The 24,031-nt window shown below is 48.2% G+C and overlaps 1 protein-coding gene across 3 annotated transcripts in view; it reads left to right on the top strand.

Annotated features, from left to right (window-relative positions):
* Positions 1 to 24,031, top strand: part of TNPO1 (transportin 1) — a 542,580-nt gene that overhangs the window by 175,910 nt on the left and 342,639 nt on the right. For all 3 annotated transcript variants that reach the window (XR_014225578.1, XM_082265499.1, XM_082265498.1), the window contains exon 4: positions 16,221 to 16,327. Coding sequence is in view for 2 of the 3 variants with exons in the window: in XM_082265499.1 (XP_082121625.1) it covers positions 16,221 to 16,327 (107 nt within the window). In the remaining variant the exon portion in view is untranslated. The remainder of the gene's footprint in view (positions 1 to 16,220; positions 16,328 to 24,031) is intronic.

Below are 24,031 nucleotides of genomic sequence, written 5' to 3'. Positions count from 1 at the left end.
CTCCCGCAGGCCGCACAGGCCGAGCGCACACTCCCGCAGGCCGCACAGGCCGAGCGCACACTCGCACAGGCCGAGCGCACACCTCCCGCAGGCCGCTGCTAGCTTGCAAGCCGCCGCTATCCTACACAGGCCGCCGCCATTTTCCTGCAGATCGCACGGGGCCGCCATATTGGCGTAGCCTCGTGTCTCCAGCATGGGGGCGGCCATGTTTGAGGTGACCAAACACCTCGAGGAGCTATGGGGAGGCGCCGGAAGGCGTGTAAAGGGGGCGGAGCCGCCTCCTCGGCCCGGGAAAGCAAGCCAAAGACTTCCTGTCTGTAACAGTCAGTGCTGGAAGCAGGTTGATAAGAAACTTCTGTGCATCAGGTGAGCCTTGGGGTCTCTCTCTCTCTCTCTCTCTCTCTCTCAGGGGTCCAAGCAGGTACACTGAGGGGCGCTATTGCGCTGGGAGACTAAGTAAAAAAAAAAAGTTTTTTCTTGCAATTTTTTGTGTTTGCTGGCAAGTGTCTTGTTACATGAACCCTGCCACACATGTATCCCCACCTGATCCCCTTGAGGTGGCCGCAGGACCCTCCAGTACCCCACTTGTGATTATGCATTATCAGCAGTTTGGAGTCTTTGGTATCCCGGGTGGAGGTAGCCTGTCAGGGACGGGGGTCAAGAAAAGCGACCCCCGCCTACCCTTCTTTCATCTGATACTTCAGATACGGATTCTGAGCTGGTCATTTCAGCCCCTTTTCTGGGGTTGTTGTCTCAGGTACGGTCTCCTCAGACAGTGAGGAGGACGCTTCTGCCTCCGCCATAGCACAAGAAGCGTTGGTGGAGGCACTAGTTGCGTCTGTCCGGGAAACCTTAAATCTTGAGATTACACCGGCAGAGGTAGCTGAGACTGATATTCCTTTTTTGGTACTAGCAAGCCTACCAAAATGGCGAAGGGTTTCCCTTGCCCAAATGGGGTCGTCCGAAAACGAACCCCTGCTATTTCCAAACGCATTGCTAGGCGCTATCAGTTTGAGGTATCCCTCATTATAAGATGGACGGTACCACCAATAGTGGACTCACCGATTGCCAGACTAAATAAAGCCACTGTTATCCCGTTGGATTGACAGAATGGGCCCCCACCCATCTCTAGGGTGGGGGGGACGTCTTCACCGGTTTCCGGATCCATGGCTTTCCAGAATCCCGGATAAAGGGGTTCGCGAGGTCATACGGTCGGGATACAAGATCGAGTTTCGATCACTTCCACCGGTGCGATTCTTCCCTTCCAATATTCGACATCCCCGGGTCGCTTAAAAAGCTTTGCGGGGGACAGCTTGATGCAACAAGGAGTGGGAATTCCCATTCCTTGGACAGTTTCAGGGGTTCTAGTCGAACCTGTTCACAATGCACAGGAAAAAGGGCTAGGTGCGTCCAATTCTGGTCTTGGGAGAGATGGAGTCCATCCGAACAGTGGTGGCCTCCCTGCATCAGGGGGATCTCCTGGCGTCCATAGACATTTAGGATGCCTATCTTCATATCCCCTTGTTTACAGGCTGGTTCCCACCAGGACACTGAACTATCTGGGCCTAATTTTGGATACATCCTTGGCAAGAGTGTTTCTCCATGCGGAGAAACTCCAGAAGATTCAGTCAATGATTCGGATGTTGCTGTCCGTCAACTGGCTGGGACTGATGGTCGCCTCCTTAGAGGCAGTACCGTTTGCCCAGTCTCATACCCGAATTCTCCAAGAGGAGATTCTTCTCAAATGAAATCGGAATCCCGATTCCCTAGACAATCAAATCCGATTGAGCGAGCGGACCAGGGAGGCTCTGGTCTGGTGGCTTTGGTCTCCGATGCTCAGCCAGGGGAAGTCATTTCTTCTGATAAATTCCAGGTTACCGATAAATGTGTTGGAACTGAGAGCGATCAGACTTTGTCCGATTTACTGGACCGAGCAGCTCCAGGGCAGCCTGGTTCGGATCCTATCGGACTATGCCACGGTCATGACTTGGGTCAATCACCAAGGGGCACCAAGAGTGCCCTGGCGGCCATAGAAGTTGCCAACATTCTTATTGGGGGGAACAGTTGTTCCAGCTCTCTCCGCGATATTCATCCCGGGGGTGGACAGGCAGATTATATCAGCCGTCAGATTCTGGATCAAGAGGAATAGTCTCTTCATCCAGAGGTATTTCACCAGCTGTCCCTTCATTGGGGCACCCTGGATATGGATCTGCTAGCATGTCGGCTCAACAGGGCTCGTGCCCGCGATCCTCTAGCGAATGCAGCAGACGCGCTGAGCGCCCCGTAGGGGCAGTATCAGCTATTATGTCTTCCCTCCACCTCTATACTGCAGAGAAATCTCAGCAGCAACTTGAGGGGGAACTCCAGTTATCCTGGAAATTCCGGGTACGCCGACTTGGACAGGCTAGTCGCGGACGCTCCTTGGAGACTTCTTCTCAGGGAGGATCTGCGGTCTCAAGGACCGATCTTCCATCGTGCTTTACAGTCGCTGGTTTTAACGGCCTGGCCATTGAGACCCAGGTACTGAAGGACAGAGGATTGTCAGCTTTAGTTATTCCTACTCTAAGTAAAGCAAGGAAAGCGACTTCCAGCAAAGTCTATTTATAGAAGACTAGAAGACTGGAAGACTTATATTGCGTGGTGTGAATCTTTGGGATTTCCCCCACGTACCTATTTGGTGACCCGAATTTTGGCCTTTCTGCCAAAGGGGGTTGAGCAGAAACTATCCTTGAGCACCATCAAGGGTCAGGTTTCAGCGTTAGCAATCTTCTTTCAGAAGCCGCTGGCTACTCATTCCTTGGTGCGGAATTTCATCCAGGGGGTGCGGCACTTGGCTCCGCCAGTGCGCGCGCCCTTACCGCAATTAGTTTTGTCGGTTCGGCAGAAATCTCCCCTTGAAATATCAGGGAGATTCCCTTGCTTACATTATCCCAGAAGGTGGCCTTCTTGGTGGCTATCACTTCTGCACGCAGGGTGTCCGAACTGGCTGCATTATCATGCCATTCCCCATATCTAGTGGTTCATAGGGATAAGGTAGTTCTTCATCCGAAGCCATCCTTTCTTCCTAAGGTGGTTTCAGATTTTCATATGAATGAAGATATTGTGCTACCTTCCTTGCGTCCTAAGCCCAATCATCCTCGGGAATGTGCGTTGCATTCCTTGGATGTAGTTCGGACAATCGGGGTATACCTGAAGACTAAGGAATCGTTACGTAAAACAGATTCACTTTTTGTGATCACGGATGGCCCCAGAAAGGGGTTGCCTGCATCTGCCGCGACTATATCCAGATGGATCAGACAGACGGTGGTACAGGCTTATTCTATTTAAGGGTCGGAATCCTCCGTTCCCTGTTAAGGCGCACTCTATTCGGGCGCTTAGTGTTTCCTGGGCCTTCCACCATCAGGCGTCAGGGGTCCAGGTTTTCAAGGCGATTACTTGATCGTCGGTTCATACCTTTACAAAATTTTATAAAGTTGATGTGATCGCATCGTCGGATGCCTTCATTTGGCCACAAAGTTTTGCAGGCCGCAATTTGAGGAGACTGTTGGTCTACCTCGAGGGTTTGTTGGGTTTTTTCACTTAGGTCTCATCTTTTTGCTCGATGAGTCCTTGATGCTTCTGGTTGGCTCCGGTTGGGCCTTCTGGATTTTGATTTCTGTTATCCCACCCCTCATTTGTGGCACTGCTTTGGGATGTCCCGAGTTGATATTAATCAAGGAGGCCTACGTCTGTCAATGAGCGACAGAGAAAAATTGATTTTTGTAAGATCTTACCGTAAAATCCTTTTCTCTTAAGCTCATTTTGGAAAATTATTTTTATTCAGTTTTCAAGAACATACAAAAAGAAAACAGTAACAACGGTTACAATAAGACAAGGCAGACATCAAACAAAAACATCTACCTAACCCCAGAAATCTCCCCCCCCTCCCCCCCAAAACAGACACCAGCACCCCAACATCATCCCGGATGACCGAGGCCAGCAGGGTCGGCACCGGCCCACGCCAGAAACAAACGCAGGCCGGCTCCGACCCACAGAGAAGAGCACCCCTCAGTAGCACCCAATCAAACCCCCCTCAGTGCACACCCAAAACACAGCTGTCATGCAGTATAGTTCAGGCTAGGCAGCAATATAAAATAAAGTACATAAATCCAGCAAATCAACATGCAAATGGCATAACATAATAGGACTCAGGGCCAGCGTCAAGCCTCCTCCTCCAAAAAGTGCAAAGTTAACCAATTGATGAAGATGAGTCAACCCACGCCCTCCAGACCTTTTCAAATTTTTTGGGACAACCCCTAGATAAGTATGTCGCCTTATAGAGCGGTAAGCCAGCATTGACCAAGCCCCTCCAGAAAGAAAGCGAGGGAGGAGCCTCCTTCTTCCAATGTAGCAGGATCGCCTTCCTGGCATAAAACAGCAGTATACTGAGCAACGTTCTGTGGGCCACCGAAGGGACCACCTCCTCCACCAAACCTAAGAGACAGACCCTCGAGGTCAGTGGAATCGGGGTCAGCAACACCTCGTTAATACAGTCAGTCACAGCCCTCCAAAACATCTGGATCTGGCTGCAGTCCCAAAAGACGTGAGTCGCGTCTGCCGGAGAAGTAGAACAACGCCAGCATTCAGCGGACAAGGTCGGATAAATCCTTGCCAGGCGGGCCGGAGTGTAATAGATCCGGTGCAGGAATTTGAATTGTATGAGCCGGTCCCTAGCGGACACCAGATATTTAAAGGGTTCAGTCCAGACCTCATCCCAGTCGTCACCTTGCAGGTCGGGCACCTCCAACGTCCATCTGTCTCTACATTTAGTAATGCTAGGGGGGGTCAGTCTAAACATATCCTTATACACAGTCGAAAGGATCTTGAGCGAGGTGTCACAAGTTAACACACACTCAAGATCCGAACGGCACATTTCCACGTGAGACGTGGCAAACTGGCTTCGGAAAGCATGTCGCAGTTGGAGATATCTAAAGTAATAATGATTGGGCAGGTCAAAGTTTTCTTTCAAACGGTCAAAAGGAAGAAGATCCCCCGCTGCTGTAATGTCCCTTAAGGTCTTAACCCCTTTCACCGCCCATACCACCGGGTCAGGAAACTTATGGAAGTGGGGGAGGGTAGGATTCATCCACAGGGGGGTAGACGGAGAGAAGCCAACATAGCTAGGACAGGTCAAGCGCAATGACTGCGCCCAAGCTCTCACCGTGGCTTTCATGGTCAACGTTAACGGGAGATCCGAGCCAAGTCCCCTAAACAGGGCCAACCGGAGAGTCTCAAATGAGCCAAGATGAGCTGCCTCCAGGATCGTGGCCGAATCCCCGTCATCCGCCCTCAGCCATCGTCTTGCAAACACCATCTGACCCGCCAGGTAATACTTACGCCAGTCAGGGAGTGCCAGACCACCACTGCCCCAGGGCTCCCTGAGGGCCCGTAGGCCAATCCTGGGAGCCCCCGGTGACCAAAGGAAGGAACTGATACTGTCCAGTTTTTTGTAAAATGACATGGGAACCCATAAGGGGGAATTACGGAGAAAGTACAATACAACTGGCAAAAATTTCATTTTAAGGACACTAATACGACCCAAGAGGGACAGTGGGAGCTTCTTCCAAGACTGTACATGTTGCTGTAGTCTAGACAACAAGGGTAGGAGGTTAAGATGGTAATAGTCCTGAGGGCTACTTGTCACTTTGACCCCCAGGTAGGTAAAGCTATCAACCCAGCAGAGGGGCAGGTCCCCAGCCGCAGCAGAGCGGGCACCATCATCCACACAGGATAGCGGACTTCCCCCAATTGACCCGAAGGCCAGAGCACTTGCCAAAGTCATCCAACACAGTCAGGGCCGCTCGAAGAGAGGGGCCCGGATCGTCCAGGAATAATAACATGTCGTCTGCGTATAGGGCAAGGCATTCTTTAATGGAGCCCACTCTGATGGCACTGACGGCCGGGGAGCTGCGCAACGTTATAGCTATAGGTTCCAGCGTGAGGACGAACAGGAACGGTGACAGGGGGCACCCCTGTCTCGTTCCCCGGCCCACCTGGAAGTAGGGAGACGTAAGAAATCCCAGACGAATAGCCGTTTTAGGACCGGTGTACAAAAGCCTAATCCACGTCCGGAATTTAGTCCCAAAGCCCATAAGTGCCAAAGTCCTAAGCATAAAGGACCAGTCGACCGAGTCGAAGGCCTTTTCAAAATCGATAGACCACCACCCGTGAGCCTGAGTCCCCCCCTGGAATCTGAAGGTGAGTGAACAGTCATCTGATATTCGTGTCAACCGACTTAACGGGCATAAAGCCCGTTTGGTCAGGGTCGATCAGGGAAGGAAGTACTCCCGCCAGTCTGGTGGCCAGGACTTTCGTCAAGATCTTGAGATCCATGTTCAGTAGAGCTATGGGTCGGTAGGAGGAACAGTCCATAGGATCCTTACCAGGCTTAGGCAACAGGACCATATATGCCTCAAGCATAGAGGGAGGGAGAGACTCGCTCTCCAAGCAATGTTGTAGTAAAGAACTCAGTCTGGGTGCTAACTGTTCAGAGAACTGTTTATAAAAGTCTGCAGGGAAGCCTTCAGGGCCTGGAGCCTTATGAGGCGGGAATGCCGCAATGGCCTTTTCCACCTCCGCGGTCGTAATCGGTGCATCTAACATGGCGCTATCCTCAGATGTCAAAGTTGGAAGGGCAACACTCCCCAGCAGCCCATCAGCCACCGAGGGGTCAACATCCCACAACGGGGCATACAGGGTCTCAAAGTAGTCATGGAATGTAGCCAGTATGTCTCGGGGATCAGTCTGCACAACCCCATCCCTATTCCTGATCAGCGGGATGTTAACAGGGGTCCTCTGGTCGGCCACCAGCATCGCTAATAATTTACCATTTTTATCCCCTTGAGCGAAAACCGACTCCCGGGTCCGGTTGATCGCAGTATGAGCAAGATCGGAGACATGCAGGGAGAGAAGGCGTCTCGCCTCCAGCAACGCAACGTAGCTGGCATCAGATGGCGAGTCCGCATGTTCCCTCGCCCGCAGTCTCTCCGCCTCCTGAAGCTCCCTGACCTCGCTATTATGATCCTTCCTGGCCGTCTTAATGGCCGAAACACATGCCCCCCGCGCCACTGCCTTGAATGCATCCCAGACCATCCGCCGGTCCGCGGAATCCTCATTCTCTTCCCAGTATGATCGGATCGAATCACCCAGGTGGGAGGCGACCTGATCTTGTTGGAGCCAGCCAGCCGCCAGGCGCCAACCCCGCACTCTAGCTCCCAATTGGAGGTTCACTGTCAAGAGTAACTGGTTATGATCAGACCCCCCCCCCCGATAGGTACTCCGCTCCGACCAAGAGGGATTGAAAGCAGGCATTCCCTAACGCCAAGTCAATTCGGGAAGACGACTTGTGCGTCGTGGAGAGATAGGAGTACTCCCGCAACATAGGATTCTTCCACCTCCAAAGCTCAAGTACACCCACCGCGGACGCCCACCCGGACAGGTCCACCGAGGCAGAGCGGTTGGGGTTGGAAGAATCCATCGTACTATCCAGGATGGCATTGAAGTCACCCATATACAACACCGGAAGATGAGAATAATCGATCAATTTGTCCATCAAATCATACAATAATTGTATCCCAAAAGGAGGAGGCACATAGATCGCCACCAGCAGCATTGTGACCGAGTAAATATCTAGTAGTACCGCCACATATCTGCCCCCTGGATTCAAAGATCACCCTTTGGATCGTGCAGGGCAAAGATTTACTTATGAGGATGGAGACCCCCCTGGCATAGGTGGCATGCAGCGCCCTCTGGATCCACGGTCTCCTAAGAGCAAGAATCATATTACCGTCCAAGTGGGTCTTTCTCTTAAGCTCATTGACAGACGTAGTACCCGCCCCTATGTTTTGAGGTTGGGTTAAATTCTCTACACACTGCTTTGTGACAGAACTGATTTGCTGTAGCAGGAAGTGAGAGGATATACCCTCTGGGACTGCCCCTAGGGTGTGGCCAGAACGTTTTCTTTCCTGTCTAGTCCTACTCCTGTAGAGGGCAGTATAACCCGAGTTGATATTAATCAAGGAGGACTACGTCTGTCAATGAGCTTATGAGAAAAGGATTTTACAGTAAGATCTTACAAAAATCAATTTTTTTAAAGATTTTTTTATGGTCCCCAACTCCCTGAGGAGAAATCCTCTAGGAATGGTTTGAAGCTGATACTGTCGTTAAGGCCCGGGGGTATTGTGGCCCGTAGGTGGTCAATCCATTTGGATTCCCTTTGCAGGAGGGTCTTGTCCCAATCTCCTCCTCTGCTACTTGGGTGTATTCTATCCAGGATTGTAAAATGAATGTATGGAAAAATCGCGTTGTGGGTGTCGTGGACATGTCTCTCCAGAGGGAGATCTGGGTTGTATGTCTGCATGTTAGCGATATGGCGTTGAGCTCTTTTGATGAATCCTTGTTTTGCCGTCGTTAAAACACCCACAGGAGCAGAGGAGGAGATGGACGAGACCGACAGTCCTGCAATTGGCATAGTGTATGGGTCTGTATGGGTACCCATTTGGTAGTATAATATTGTTGTTGGTATTAAAGATACAGCCTCCACACCTGAAGGTATCGGGTCTTTTGCAGGGGTCACACCTGTACTCGCCTACAAACTCACTGGTAACTAGATTATCTTTTAATGATCGTGCCTTACGGTATGTGATCTGGGCTCTATCTGCAATGAAGGGGTTTAAGTTTGGATCTATTGTGAGCAAGTGCCAATACTTGTTAATAATTTTATGTATCTGTTTATGTTGTCCTGTGTATTTGGTAATAATGAGTGTTTGATGAGAAGTTGATATCTTGCATGCAGTCAGGTTTTTTGGTTTTGAAAATAAGGTCTTGTCTGGTTGGTAGGGTGTCCCTGCGGTATGCTTTTTTAAGGCAAGAATGAGAGTAGCCACGTTGAAGTCTGTCTCTGAGATTATCTGCTTCAATCTTGAAAAAAGACTCGGAACAATTCCTGCAGAGATGCAGGTATTGGCCATACGGTATTGATCTAATTAAAGGTGTGGGATGGGAACTTGAGGCATGCAATATTGTATTTGCCGCAGTAGGTTTACGGAAAAGGGTAGTTGAAATATGACCCTCATTGTCATTCTCGATTGTAACATCAAAAAAGTTTATACGGTGTGTGTCATGGATCATATTTCCCAAAACTGTGCTCGCTGCTAGAAAGTATCAAATGGGATAGAACCCTGGGAACAAATAACACGGAGGAAAAATGGGAGTGCTTCAAGAGCATACTTAACAAGGGGTTTGGCCAGTGCATTCCAAAGGGAAATAAATTTAAAAGAGCAAAACTAAACCATGGGTGGCTAAACTCCAACATAAAAATGCATATTAGTGCTAAAGAAAAGGCCTTCAAAAATACAAGACTGAGGGGTCATTGGCATTTAAGCATTACAAAGAGTGCAATAAGAAATGTAAAGACGAGATCAGGGCGGCTATCAGGAAATCGGGTTTGGACCTACAATCCTTAGTGTTGAAAAGGAAAAAACGTAAAATGGAGATTCTCAACAAAAAAATTCAAGCACTCCAGATCAAAATTGAGGCTAAAGGGAATAGTCCGGAGATCAGGGAGTTGAACACCACCACTAAAATCAAATTAGATAAGGTGGACAAGGAAACCCACCTTTAAAAAGGTGAAGAAATTCACCAGAGACCTGCAAGATTTCAGGAATGGGCAGGTTTTTTGCTGGCAAGCAACCATATCCGTGATGCCTGAAACTGCAGGTTCCGACACAGAGGCTCCTATGGAGGCCACCGCAAGTGACGGAACTAATGATCAGCAACCAGCTCTTCAGGCTTCTGCCCCGGTGATTCGACCAAAGGTATGTATACCACGTCCAACAATGAGGGCCATCACTGAATGGACGGGACCACTGATTAAGGGTGCAAATAGGGAGAATCGGAATAACAATAAAAATAGAAGAGGTGTCACCCGAGGGAATCTTCAACCAGTAGGAATACCCACCCATAACCAGTATCAAGTTTTGGCAAATCGGTCGAATGGTGAGAGTGAAGTCCCAGAACCTAGAACTCCCCAGAATTATCCTGGACAGCCTTTTTTAAGGAGAGGCAGGGGGAGAGGGTGACACCGTCCCTACAACCGGAATCATCAATCGGATCGACAAACACACAGGGAAAATATACATCCCGAAGGAGAGTACGGGCCGGGAGAAGGATACAGTACAAAAAAAGTACAAAAAAAAGGAGGGACTGGTGAATGAAGGCATCTTCAACATTAGTGATGTGAGTTTGACAAAGAACGAACATCATATCCTAGATCAGGGACTCAAGTGTGCGCCGAAAAGGGCCATTAATAAATTTAATGTATATGTGGACACACACAAATACATTCGTAAGTTGAATATTAAGAAACATTTTTTGAACAACCCTATCACGTCAATTAGCAATAGTTGATGTGGGGGGGTTGTGAATAGTGGATTACGCAATAAATCTGTGTTTAATCCACCAGCTAATAATCGGTGTTTAGATGTGTTCAAAAATCTAGTTATGCGTGACCTCCAGACCCTGCAACCTGGGTATGAGGTAGAAAGGAAGTACAGGCATATACAAGAAGGCCTGGAATCATTGGAGTCAAGAAAATAAATTATACGCCCTGCCGATAAGGGGGGTGGAGTTGTCATTATGAATGAAACATTCTACCACGACCAAATACAGGCGATGTTAAGTGATGGTCTCACTTACACAAAACTACCAGGAGATCCTACTGCTAGCTTTGTCAAGGAGTTGGAAATACTGGTCGGTTTGGGATTTAAGGATGGGGTTTTAACAAAGAAAGAGAGGAATTTTTTACTTCCTAGTTCCTGTCGTATCCCTATCCTATATACACTACCCAAAATCCATAAAAATCCGGACAACCCACCCCCACGCCCCATAGTGAATGGGATAGGATCGGTCAATGCCAGACTTGGCCAATATCTAGACAAATTTTTACAAACAAGTGTGGTAAGAACTAGGGCATTCTTGAAGAACACAGCTGACCTCCTACTAACGCTGGGCGATGTGTTGTTGGGGGACGACTGGTCAGCCTTTCTGGTCACGGCTGACGTGTCGTCCCTCTACACCATCATCCAGCATGATGATGCTTTGTTAGCCCTCAATTGGGCCATGAGCAGGAGGGATAACTTACCGTGGGAACAGAAGGTGTTTATACGGAGAGCCCTTGACTTTTGCTTAAGCCACAATTATTTTTGTATGGAAGTAATTTTTTCAGCCAAAAGACTGGTGTAGCGATGGGCGCCAAATTTGCCCCCAGTCTGGCAAATATATTTATGGCAGAGTGGGAGGACAAATTCGTGTTCAACACAGTCAGACCAGAATTGAAATACTATCGTCGTTTTATAGACGATATTATTTTCATCTGGGAGGGGTCTGAACAACATCTTATGTCCTTCATGCAACATCTGAACACAAACCAGAACAACATCAAGCTGGACTTTCATTATAGTCAAAGTGAGATCCACTTCTTGGATGTAACTATTAGGAGGGAGTTGAATGCTTTAACCACTAAGGTGTTTTTTTAAAACAACGGATCGCAACAGTTATCTGGCAATCCAAAGCGGACATCACCCCAATTGGCTTAAAAACATTCCTAGGGGCCAATTTTTGCGCGTTAGGCGCAATTGTACATCCACTGCCGACTATATAGACCAGGTTGGTATTCTGAAAGAGATTTTTGGCCAAGGGGTATGGGGAACCTGCTCTAACTAGGGAAATCGCCAGGATTTTGGAGGCACCAAGACCATTGGACTCTAGAGTAAGAACTAGTGAGATTGATAATGACCCCAAACAGTGGAGTTTCCTCTCTGATTTTTCTAATGACTACAAGAAAGTGGAAAGTATCTTTAAACAACACTGGCCGATCCTCCTGATGGACAGGACCCTGGGCCCTGCTCTACCAAGCAAACCGTCTTTTATTTATAGAAGAGCCCCGAATTTTGGAGATCGTGTGGTGAGGAAAGTTGTAGACCCACCAAGGATTTCTTTCTTCCCAGATTTAAAAGGTTCCTTCACGTGCGGGAGGTGCAGGGCGTGCTCTCTAGCACCAATCTTAGAATGCGTGAGTCCTTCCTTGTCCCTGCTATTAGTAAATCCTTCAAGATTAAATCACTTATCACGTGCGATACTACGTATGTAGTCTATGGACTTATGTGCCCATGTAAATTGGTGTACATAGGTAGGACTAAACGAACTTTGAAGATCCGAGTGGGAGAACATATCACTAACATAGTGAATGGAAAACGAGAGCATAATGTATCAGCTCATTTCCGGCAGTACCACCAGAGAGACCCCAGTAGCCTGCAATTTTGGGGCATTGAACGGGTCACCCCGCTGTGGCGAGGGGCTAATTGGGTCAGGGAACTCTCTAAGTGTGAGACCAAGTGGATTTTCCTGACCCAATCCCTTGCTCCGGTCGGATTGAACATTGAATTGGACATTAATTGTTTCATTAGTGACTCCTAAACTCCAGTTCTGAATATTTATTGGGATGACTGGGCCTGTCCCCGTCAGTAGTTTTTTAGGCATTATGTGCTTTTACCATCACCTGATATTTATTTATTCCTTTTTTCAACACAGGACTTATTGATTTTACTCTACTGTATCGTATTTATTCTTTTTATGATTTTATGCAGATTTTAGCTTTTTTTAAAATCTTGGAACGCATTAGATGTGCACATTGGGTTTTTATGAATCTCTTCAGGGGAGTAGTGTGAGTCTCCTATATTGCACAATTGTATAATGTACGTTTGTAATGTACTTGTTTTTATGATTATTTGGACTGCATTCTTAATGAGGATCGCAGGAAACAGGTCACCCGGTCAGACCATTTGCCTCTATGGGATTACCCATGGATGCTATTGAGGGCACTAAGCCAAGTGGGTTTATGTCTCCAGGATCAGGCAACTCTGGTGTCTGCAGAGGAGGTTTGAGAACATTTCCAGGTGGGAAGACTTGAGGGTTCTCAATACTATGTTTACCTTCCGGTGTGATAGGGCTAGACGTCCTTCCGGTTGACCTGCGTACTGAGCGATTGGTTGCGACGCCGCTGAGGGGAGCATAAATGGGTTGTGTGTGTTGTCTTGGCCGCGCCCCCAGTTGAAGTCAGGAAGTGACGAAACGCGTCGGGCGTGGCCAGACGACGCACCCAATCGAGGATCACGGCTGTGGAGGACTTCCGGGATTACCCGATTTGGCGTGGAGCCACATCCGAGTAGCAGTGGATGCCCACCGCATTTGCCATTTTGACAGATAAGCTTACCAATGTTCTACCAAAAGTGAGTGCAATGTATGATGTTTTTTCTTGATTAAAAGTTATTATCAGACGTATTGCACTAGTGGAGGTCTTATTTTCCACATACATGGGAGGATTAGTGGAGGAGTGTGATTGAGTCGGACCACGAACCATCCCCTGCTGGTGTCTGCACATCCTGTGACAACGTGTGGATTTGTTCATATGCATGCAAGGTTTGCTCATTTATGAGAATAAATGAGCATGGGGATCCGGTGAGTGGCCATTCTTTACTTGCCCCCTGCACTTGGTGGTGGAATAGAGGTGATCCTGCCAGACTGCACGGGACATTGGTTATCTAGCGAAGTGTGCCTACATTATTATATGAGGACCCTATAGACCCTAAGTCATCGGCGACCTGGTGGTTAATGGGACTGATGTGCGCTGAGTGTTCTGAGGATTGAGTCATCAACCGCATTTCATTTGGTGACTTCTGGCATTGGTGAACAAACACTTGAAATCATTGTCACATTTTGCACACTTATTTGCATGTTTTTAATTTTAGTACAAATAGTACCATTTCCAATGATTGTTTGTAACATGGGAACCTTCTTATCCTCTGCCATAACTCTCCCCCCATCTTTCCCCATTCCACCCACCAATAGGGGCTGACCCCTGTCGGACCTGTCTGTCCCATTATACTCTTAATTCACCCTCCCCCCTCTATCCTAGTTTAAAAACTCCTTTAGCCTTCCAATAAACCTCTCCCCCAGCACAACAGACCCCCTTCCATTTAGGTGCAAACCATCTTTAGCATATAGGTTGCACCCCAATGAAAAGTGAGCCCAGTGCTCTAAAAACCCAAATCCCTCCTTCTTACACCAGGTCTTTAGCCATGCATTCAGCTCTCTAATTTCCCCCCTTCTTTCCTGTGTTGCGCGTGGCACAGGCAATATTTCAGAGACTATCACCTTGGAGGTCCTTGCCTTCAACTTGCAGCCTAGTTCATTAAATTGGTTCTTAAGGAGCCTCCATCTTCCATATATTCTGTCATTGGTTCCAATGTGGACCAAGATAGCTGGGTCATGCCCAGCCCCTCCCAGTAATTTACCAACCCTGTCCACCACATGCCGAACCCTGGCACCAGGGAGACAGCAAACCATTCGGTTGAGGTGATCCTGGCGACAAATTTTTCTATCAGTCCTTCTGATTATAGAATCCAAAATTGCCACCAACTGTCTAGGCCTACCTACAGTCCCCTCACCACCTCTACTAGACGGACTGCTCTCCCTGCTGTTAGGGATAGCAGTGACATCTAGGGCTGCCACCTCCTGAGTTTGTCACCCCCACATATTCACCCAACATGGCAAATCTGTTAGGCAACTCAAACCCAGGTCTGGCCTTCCTTTTCTGTGAGCCTCTACCACACTCCCTCAGACTGTATTAACCCATTTTCCTACCTGATAAACCTGACTTGCCCCTCCACTCTCCCCATTAACCCCACTAGCCACCTGCTCAGTGCACAGAGGACCCCTTTCAAGGTTGTCAGTTCTGCCCAGTGTGGCAATTTGCTCCTCCAGATCTCTAATGCGAGCTTCCTTAAGGACAACCTGCTCACATCTGTCGCAGCGGTATCCATCCTGGAGCTGTTGCTCTGTTATTGTATACATGCGGCACACTGGTTACAACAATAATAAAACTAACAAAGTTTCAGATGTTACAGGTCTGAAGACTATTGTTCAAATCTCCTGTTTTCAACTCTGGTTTTTAACTCGCTACTTAGGGCTCTTTCACACCGTCCGCCTCCGTAGGCGGATCCGTGCTGCTCAGGCGGGATCGATCCGCCGATCCCCGCTGAGCCGGCGGATGACAGCTCCGTCTCTGCTTGCAGTGCGGAGAGGGAGGTGTCACAGCTCCCGCTGCTCTCTATGGGGGATTGGATGAGAGCGGACCGCCTGTCGGCTCTCATTCGATCCGATTCCTGAACGGATGGAAAAATAGGGTTTCCATCCGTCCAGATTTCACGGACAGGATTGGATACGGATGGCAGCGGGTGTCAGCGGAGGTGTCTCCGCTGACATCCGCTGCCCCATAGAGCTGCACGGAGGATCCGATCAGATCCGCCTAAAAAACTGACAGGCGGATCTGATTGGATCGCCCGTGTGAAAGAGCCCCAAGTCAAGTTCCACTTGTCAGAGTTCCAGCAAGCAAAAAGGTGACAAGCTTAAGGATGAGCAAGCTCAAATGGGTCCAGCAGAAATTTAAATAGCACCTGAAGCACCTGTGACCAATTAATCACTCCCTTTTAATCAGAAGTCTGAAGGAAAGAAAGCAAAAAAAAGCTATTTAAAATAAGTGACAGAAAAAAGAGTAACAAAAAAAGGGAAAAAAAATGCAAGAAAAGAGCCCCTAAAATACAAACAGTCACCAGCAGTTGAAATCAAAACTGTTTATCACTCTCCACTCAAATTTCCCACTCTTCAGCCTCCAAACAGCAAATCTGCTAAGCTCAGAAAGGAGTCCAGCAGAAATTTAAATAGCACCTGAAGCACCTGTGACCAATTAACCACTCCCCTTAATTAGTAGTCTGAAGGAAGGAAAAAAGAGGAAAATAAAAAAAGCGCTATTTAAAATAAGTGACAAAAAAAAAAAAAAAAGTAACAAAGGGAAAAAAACCCCCCCAAAAAACTGCAAGAAAAGAACCCCTTAAAATGGTCACCAGCAGTCAAAATCAAAAATGTGTATCACTCTCCAATCAAATTTCCCACTCTTCAGCCTCCAAACAGCAAATCTGCTAATTTGTTTGTATAATGTAAAAGATGTTACGCAGTTAATAGGGAGAATCGTAATCTTTATTCTAAGAAAAACAATTGTGAGCTCTACTACATAGCCCAGCTGAAGAAAGTGTTAAATAGTTTTTATTTATTTTTTTTTTTTTTAGGAATCCTAATCACAACGATTGCTTCAAAAGGAGAGTTGCAGAATTGGCCAGAGCTGCTGCCAAAGTTGTGTAGTCTGTTGGACTCAGAGGATTATAACACATGTGAAGTAAGCATATCTAAAGAGTCCCTGTAGTGCTTGTGAAATATGTTTTCTGTTTGCTGATATTTTTACAGCAATTATCTGTTGCATATGCCCCATACAGTTGATTGGATTTAGTCAATTGCAATTTTAAAAGTAAATTATAAATGTATATAAAGATGTATACCACGCCAACACTTGGTAACCAGCAGCCAGCAAAAACAAACAATTTGTGAAATGCAATGAATATATGATGCAGCGCTGATAAAAATATATATCTATACCTGCTATATAGTTTTTGTACATATGTATTTGCACTTTATAGTGCAGGTATAGATATATATATATAATATATTTTATTTTTATCTGCGCTGCATCATATATTATAAATGTATGTTAAAATACGGATTCCTTCGAGAATGTCCTCCAATAGGTCAAGTTTTCAGGCTTTCCATTATTTTGCACAGATGATTTGATCAGTTTCATTGCCTTAGTAATTACCATAGCCGTTTCTTCTGAGGGAAATCCTGAAAACATCACCTGTTTGCAGTACTTGTGGACTGGAGTTCAGAAACCTTGTTCTAGAAGGTTCATACGGATTCATTAGAAAAAAGACTTTAAAGTAGAACTCAAGACAAATGGCATTAGGATTTCAATTGTTTTCCTCGGGTACTGTTCTACTTGGTGGTTGCAAACACCTGGGGTAATATTATCAAATCTGAAGCACTTGTGCATGGCAACCAAGCAGCTTCTTTCTTTCATTTTCAATGCTTTAGGCTCCACTTAACACCTAGAGATTTGGAAACAGTCAGAATCGTTATCCTGCTTGTCATTCCAAATCAGGGGCAGAAGTGTAACCTGCGTTTTGGTGCAGTTCGTTCTTAATGGCCCACCAAGCGTATTGTGGTGTTGCGATAATCACACGTCAAAAACTCACTTGGCAGAATCGCTCAAAAAGGTACATGGGTTTGTTTGCTTGACAAATGGCGCATAGGGCAGCTCATTCAAGCGAAGGGGCTGCCCTATGCGCGACATGTTGGAACGATGAACATCACAGGTGGGAATACGTGTTTTGGCTACAAGTGCTGTGAACGGGACTTAAATGAACAAGCTGAATTTAGAAGCTGATTGGTTGCCAGGCACAGCTGCTCGAGATGGTCTGCTCCAGTTTTCATAAATTCCCTTCGCTCTCTGCTTAGTTTTACACCCTTTCTATTCTCATACTAATGTATTTGTATTTCCCTGTCTAAAATTGGCCAAAAGGAATGTAATAGAATTATTACTTTGCCACTCCTCACGCTCCAGCCTACTGATTGGGCAGTGAAGTATCCGTATAATACTGATGAGGTCATTCATATGTTTTCCCCTTCTGTACGCATCGTCCATTGTTGAGCTGACAGCACTGTGCAGCGCTGTAGAGCTTAGACACTTAGGGCTCTTTCACACGGAGCGGACCGCATTGCGATCCGCTCCGGCACTTTTTTTTTTTTTTTTCACGGAGCAGATGACACTTGTGTCATCCGCTCCGTATGTCCGCATATCATCCCATCCATTTGCGGATGATATACGGACATAATGTATGTCTATGGGCTTTGCGGATGTCAGCGGATGACACCGCTGACATCCGATTTTGCATCCGTTCCGTTTTTTAAACGGAACAAAAATAGGGTTCTGTTCCATTCCAAAAAATGGAACAGAACTGAAAGGATGAAAATCGGATGTCAGCGGATGGTCATCCACTGACTTCCGCTATGCCATTGACATACATTATGTCTGCATATCATCTGCAAAAAAATGATGATTTAGGGACATGCGGAACGCCTGTGTGAAAGGGCCCATTTACTGCTGCCTATTTATTTTGTAAGTGCTGCTGTGCAGGTGATTACAGGAGGCTGACATCAAGAAGTTTAGGTGCAAATGTTTGTTTGAAATTTGTCGAATTCCTATGTATATCTTTGCCTGGAGTTCTGCTTTAAATAAAGCATTGCATGTTCATGTGATAAAAGCTCACAGCTTAATGAAATATCCCCAGTGTTAAAGGACAGTAAATCCATGGCAATAAATTCTTCAACTGCTTATCATATATGTTTTGCTGTAGTAACAGGCCAGCTGTATAAAGACTCTCTACAGACTAGGGATTAAAAAAAGTTACATCCAGAATGCAATTGAACCTTTTAACATAATTTTGTTGTAGGGCTGCCCCAACTCCCTTTCTTTGCAGATTTTGTTAATTTAGCTAAAAGAATATAGTGTGTGTTTTCTCGATCGTTCATTGATGGACGCAGTTCTCTGATCCATATCAGTAGGGTTATACTGCCCCCTATAGGAGTAGGACACTCGGCAGAAAAAACGTTCTGGCTACGCCAATGGGCAGTCCCAGAGGGTACACACCCTCTCTTCCTGCATAGGATGTCAGTTTTAATCTAGCTAGTCAGGAGTAAGGACCTAGTTCCTTGCTGGGATATTTGGTCCTGGCATTATATGTATTTTTATTTAGCTTTTTTAGCTAGCGTTTTTCCCCGGAATTTTTTCCTGAGTTTCAAGCAACTATGCCAGGCTAAGCGACAGGCTGGATAATCTAGATCCAGTGGTCACCCCAGTCTGGCCAGCGAGCGCGTTCAGGCCTTAGCTCCATGTTGGATCGGCCGTGACATAGTCCCACTGGACAGGGACTGGCCCCGCAAGTTAAATGTCTCGCCAGGACGCACACAACAGGGTCTAGGCTTATGTCGCAGAGTTCCTATTTGGCCGACAGCCCCCCCCACTTTGGTGGCGTGGGGTCCTGTCAGGAGATGGCGCCCCCCTGTGTTTCTGATATGAGTAAAACCTCCCCCCCCCCCCCCCCGGGCCGATTTTTGGGGTGGGTGCGGGCCCCTTCCCTGGGATGGTTGGACACTCACACTCCAGGGTTTCCTTCTGTCCTGTTGTGACCCTCCCCCTTCACTGTTTTGGCCTACCTGGGGCCTCGTTTGCTGGCCGCATGGGGGGCCGGGGAGTGCGCCGTCTGCAGCGCTCGAACTATCGTGCGGGGGGGGGGGGGGGGCTTGGGGTCTTGGTGAGGTTCCTTCAGCTGGGCTGGTGTTAGATGGGCTGGTAGGGGGTCCCCCTGTGGGTCCTGGTTAGCTGCCCGTTTCATGGTGCGTGACTTCTTCCAGGGGGTGGTGGGACACTTGGTACTTGCGATGTGACCTCCGTCACCTACTGGGGACCTTGATTTGGTGCAGTTGGTTCTTCAAGAACCTCCTTTTGCGAGTATTTGAGTGTATTCCCTGCTTACCTTATTACAGAAGGTGGCCTTTTTGGTTACTGTCACTGCGCGCAGGGTGTCGGGACAGGCGACATTGTCCTTTCGTTCTCCCTATATGTTGTTCTCCCTATATGTTGGTTCATGGAGACAAGTGGTACTTTGTCTGGATCCGTCCTTCCCTCCGAAGGTGGTTTCTAGTGTTTACTTGAATGACGTATTGCCACCTTGGGTCCTAAGCCCAATCATCCGAAGTAATGTGCATTGCATACTCTGGATAGAGTTCAGGCACTCATTGTGTACTTGGGGACTACTGAGTCTTTTTTGTGAGTCAGGCTCGCTCTCTGTACTTACGAATGGCCCATGAACTGGACTGCCTGCGTCTGCTGTGACTGTTTTCAGATGGATCTGACAGACAGTGGTACAGGCTTGTTCAATTAAGGGTCGGGTCCTACCTTTCCCTTTTTTGGCGCCTTCTACTCGGGCGCCTAGTGCCTCCTGGGCTTTTCGCCTTGCAGACATCTGTGCTCCAGGTTGCAAGACGGCTACCTGGTACTCTGTTCACACCTTTACCAAATTTTAGAAGGTGGATGTGTTGGCATCTGCAGATGCCTCTTTTGGCTGCAAAATTTTTGCAGGCTGCTGTCTGGAGGGCTTTTGGCCTTGAGGGTGTTAATGTTTTTTTCAGGTGGACCTTATCTTTTGTTCTGCTGAGTCCTATGTTGCATGGTTGGCTTATGTTTAGCCTTGGGGACTTTTCTGCTGTTCCCACCCCTCATTCTGGCACTGCTTTGGGACGTCCCTACTGATATGGATCAGAGAACTGCATCCATCAATGAACAATAGAGAACTCGATTTTTGACTTACTGTAAAATCCTTTTCTCTTAAAGCGGAGTTCCACCCTGAAAAACATTTAACTAAAAATACCCCTGGGACAGTTAAGGCTAGTGCATTTCAGCAATGATAGCCTCTCAACTGCTGCTTCACTTAACTTTTTAGAAGAAATACTTTTAAAAATGTCTTGTCCAGTGGTGCCATCTCAGGTGTGGGCAGCTGAAGCCAGAGCGTCCTCTTCGGTGACGTCAGAGTCCCCGAATGCCCTGCACCACCCCTGCTCGTCACTTCCAGGGAAGGTGTCATCCCTGCACAGCTTCTGGGCATGCCCAGAAGCTGTTTTGCAGGGAAGGACGCGCCTGCACTGGAAGTGACGAGCAGGGCCGGTGCAGACGCATTGACTCCTGAGAGCGATGACGCTCATCTCCCAGGAGTCAATGCAAGCAGGTAGAGATGCCGTGGGCCGCAAAGGGAGGAAGAGGAAGGAAGGGAAGTATATTTTCTTTAAAAACAAGGTAAGTAAATGGGAAAAAAAAAAAAGTAAACTAATTCTTTCAGGAAAAAAAAAAAGTGGATGGTGCAAAGTTGTTTTCAAGGCCGGAACTCCGCTTTAAGTTCATTGACGGATGCAGTACCCGCCCCTCTATTTTGAGTTTGGTTGGTGTTACTTCTCTGACACTGCTTTGATACAAAATTGACATCCTATGCAGGAAGAGAAAGGGTGTACCCTCCGGGACTGCCCATAGGCATAGCATGAACTTTTTTTCTGCCTAATGTCCTACTCCTGTAGGGGGTAGTATAACCCTACTGATAAGTTCATAGACGGATGCAGTTCTCTGATCCATAAGAGAAAAGGATTTTAAGGTAACTCAAAAATCCATTTTTTTTCTTTTTAAATGTGAAGTCAAATTCATATTTTATATACCATGCTTCTGTGTGTGTGTAATTATACAGCTGGTAAAATAAGTATTAAACGCATCACCGTTTTTCTAGGTAAATATATTTTCTAAAGGTGCCTTTGACATTCAATTTTCACCGCATGTCAGTAACAACCCATGCATACAAAGAAACCAGGGCCGGACTTGCCTACAGAGATACCGGGAAGTTTCTTGGTAGGCTGTCATCCCTGGGGCTGCTTCGAGATGTGGCTGCACGGGTGTTTACTTGTCCCGCTGAGATCACGAAACGGTGAACGAACAATTGCGTAATTTAATGCGCCCTTTTGTGGTACCAAAAAGGTTTAAATTCCGTTGCCCTTTCGCGTCTCCTACAGATTCGCTAAGGACCGTGTCCCCTAAAGTGGATCACATGGTGTCCAGGTTTAACAAGGCCATTCTCATGCCCTCGGAGGATTCTCCGGTGTTCAGTGCTTAAACGCACTCTGGAGGCGGGCTACGCCCCTCCGACTACTGTGGAGATGGTGGAGCAGATGCGTCTGGCAGGTTTTGTACCTGTGTGACGCGGCCTTGGAGGAGGCTCCTCTAGCAGCTCGGCTGTCTGGTGTCATGGTGCTGCTCCATCGTTTAATGTGGCTGAAGAGCTGGTCGGCTGACCAGACTTCCAGGAAGACTGTGTCTGACATCCCTTATGAGGGGAATCGTCTTTTTGGGGAATCCCTGGACGAGTTGGTTAAAGGGGGCACTGGGGGCAAGAGCACTCTGCTGCCCCAGAACCCCAGGGGTAAGTTTTTCCGCGGTAAGCGGGGCCCTTCCTTTAATCCAAATCAGGGGTGCTTTCAAGGCACAGGACAAGAGGAAGCCCTTTAAGGGCCAGGGTGGTCAGAGGAAGCCCTGGGCGGGCAAGCACACGTCCACCCACGCCCACCCGGCGGGTCCTTCCGCCTTCACCTGAAGGGACGCCCTCACCCATTACAGGGGTGGGGGGACGTCTGCGTGGTTCCTAGTCCCTTGGTTGCTCCGGGTTCCGGACAGGTAGGTTCAGGAAATCATTTGATCGGGAGACATGATCGAATTCCTTTCGCGGCCAGCGGACAGATTCTTTCCCTCAAATCTTCATTTGCCCCAGATGAGTTGCACGATCTTCATCGGGCGGTTCAGGATCTCCTAGCCCAAGGGGTGGTCGTCCCGGTGCCACATCAGGACAGGTTTCAGGGGTTTTACTTGAATCTGTTCACTGTGCCCAGGAAGGAGGGCAAAGTACGTCCATTTCTGGACTTGAAAGCTCTGAACCGCTTCGTGCGGTTTCAAAACTTCCGCATGGATTCCCTCTGTTTGGTGACCTCCTTAAGTCCAGGAGATTTCCTGGCTTCCATCGACCACAAGGATGTGTGTTTACACATCCCCATGTTCTCGGGTCATCAGAAGTTCCTCCGATTCGCAATCGCGGAGGATCACTATCAGTTCTGGCGTTGCCTTTCGGTCTCGCTTCGGCTCCAAGGGTGTTTACCAAGTGCTGGCTCCTGTTCTGGCCCTGTTGCGGGCGCAGGGGATTGCGGTCTTGCGACATCTGGACTATCTCCTGTTAAGATCAAGTGCCAGCCCGAGTCTCTTACGCGATCTGTCATCTACCGTTCAGACGCTCCGGGAGTTCGGATGGACCGTCAACGTTCAGAAGTCGACCTTGTCCCCTTCTGTTCGTCTCCCTTATCTGGGAATGGTCCTGGACTCTGCCCAGGCAAAGGTTTTTCTGCCGGATGCCATGCTCCGGACTCTAAAGGACGAGGTCAGGTCCCTCCGGGACTAAGGATTCCTTGTCGCTCAGGGCCTGCATGCGGTCCCTGGGGTTGGTGTCAGCCTTCGAGGCATACTGTTTGCACAGTTCCACACGCGATCTCTTCCAGCACAGATCTTGGCCAGGTGGGACAGGCATCCTCAATCCTTGGAAAGGAGGATATCTGAGTCGCCAAGTCAGCGAGGATCTTCTCCTGTGGCTCCTGTCCCCGGAAAAATCCTTCCGCCCGTTGTGGACGGTGATCACCACGGATGCCAGCCTGTTAGGCTGGGGTGGCGTTCTGGGCATACTGTCTGCCCAGGGCACGTGGTCAGATAAGGAATCCTCCCTGCCGATGAACATCTTGGAATTGCGAGCAATCAGATTATGCTTGCTCCGTTGGTCGGCTCATCTTCGGGGCTGCCCTGTACAAGTCCAGACGGATAACGCCACTGCGGTGGCTTACATGAAGGGGGCACCAGGAGTGCCCGGTCGGCCCAGGAAGTGACCAAACTTCTGTCTTGGGCCGAGACGCACGTCCCGGCGATTTCGGCAGTTCACGTTCCGGGTGTGGAGAATTGGCAGGCCGATTTTCTAAGCCGCCAGACCCTGGACCAGGGAGATGGATGTGGATCTGTTCGCCTCTCGGGTAACCAACAAGGTGGGAAGGTTCGTGGCAAGAACGCGTGATCCTCTGGCAGTTGCCTCGGATGCGCTGGTGGTGCCTTGGAATTAGTATCGCCTGATTTATGCCTTTCCTCCGATTCGGTTGTTGTCCAGGTTCCTTCGCCGGTTAGTTTCGGTACCGAAGTTGATTCTGGTGGCTGCGCGCCGGTCTTGGTATGCGGCCATCGTCCAACTGATCGTAGAGACTCTGTGTTGGCTCCCGTTACGAGACGATCTGCTTTCTCAGAGGCCGATCTTCCATCCTGCTTTACGGTCGCTGGCTTTAACGGCGTGGCTGTTGAAAGCCAGGTCTTGAG

The sequence above is a fragment of the Pelophylax lessonae genome (assembly GCF_965119305.1).
Source record: "Pelophylax lessonae genome assembly, chromosome: 1".
NCBI lineage: Eukaryota > Metazoa > Chordata > Amphibia > Anura > Ranidae > Pelophylax > Pelophylax lessonae.
This window is presented reverse-complemented; position numbering and strand designations above follow the sequence as displayed.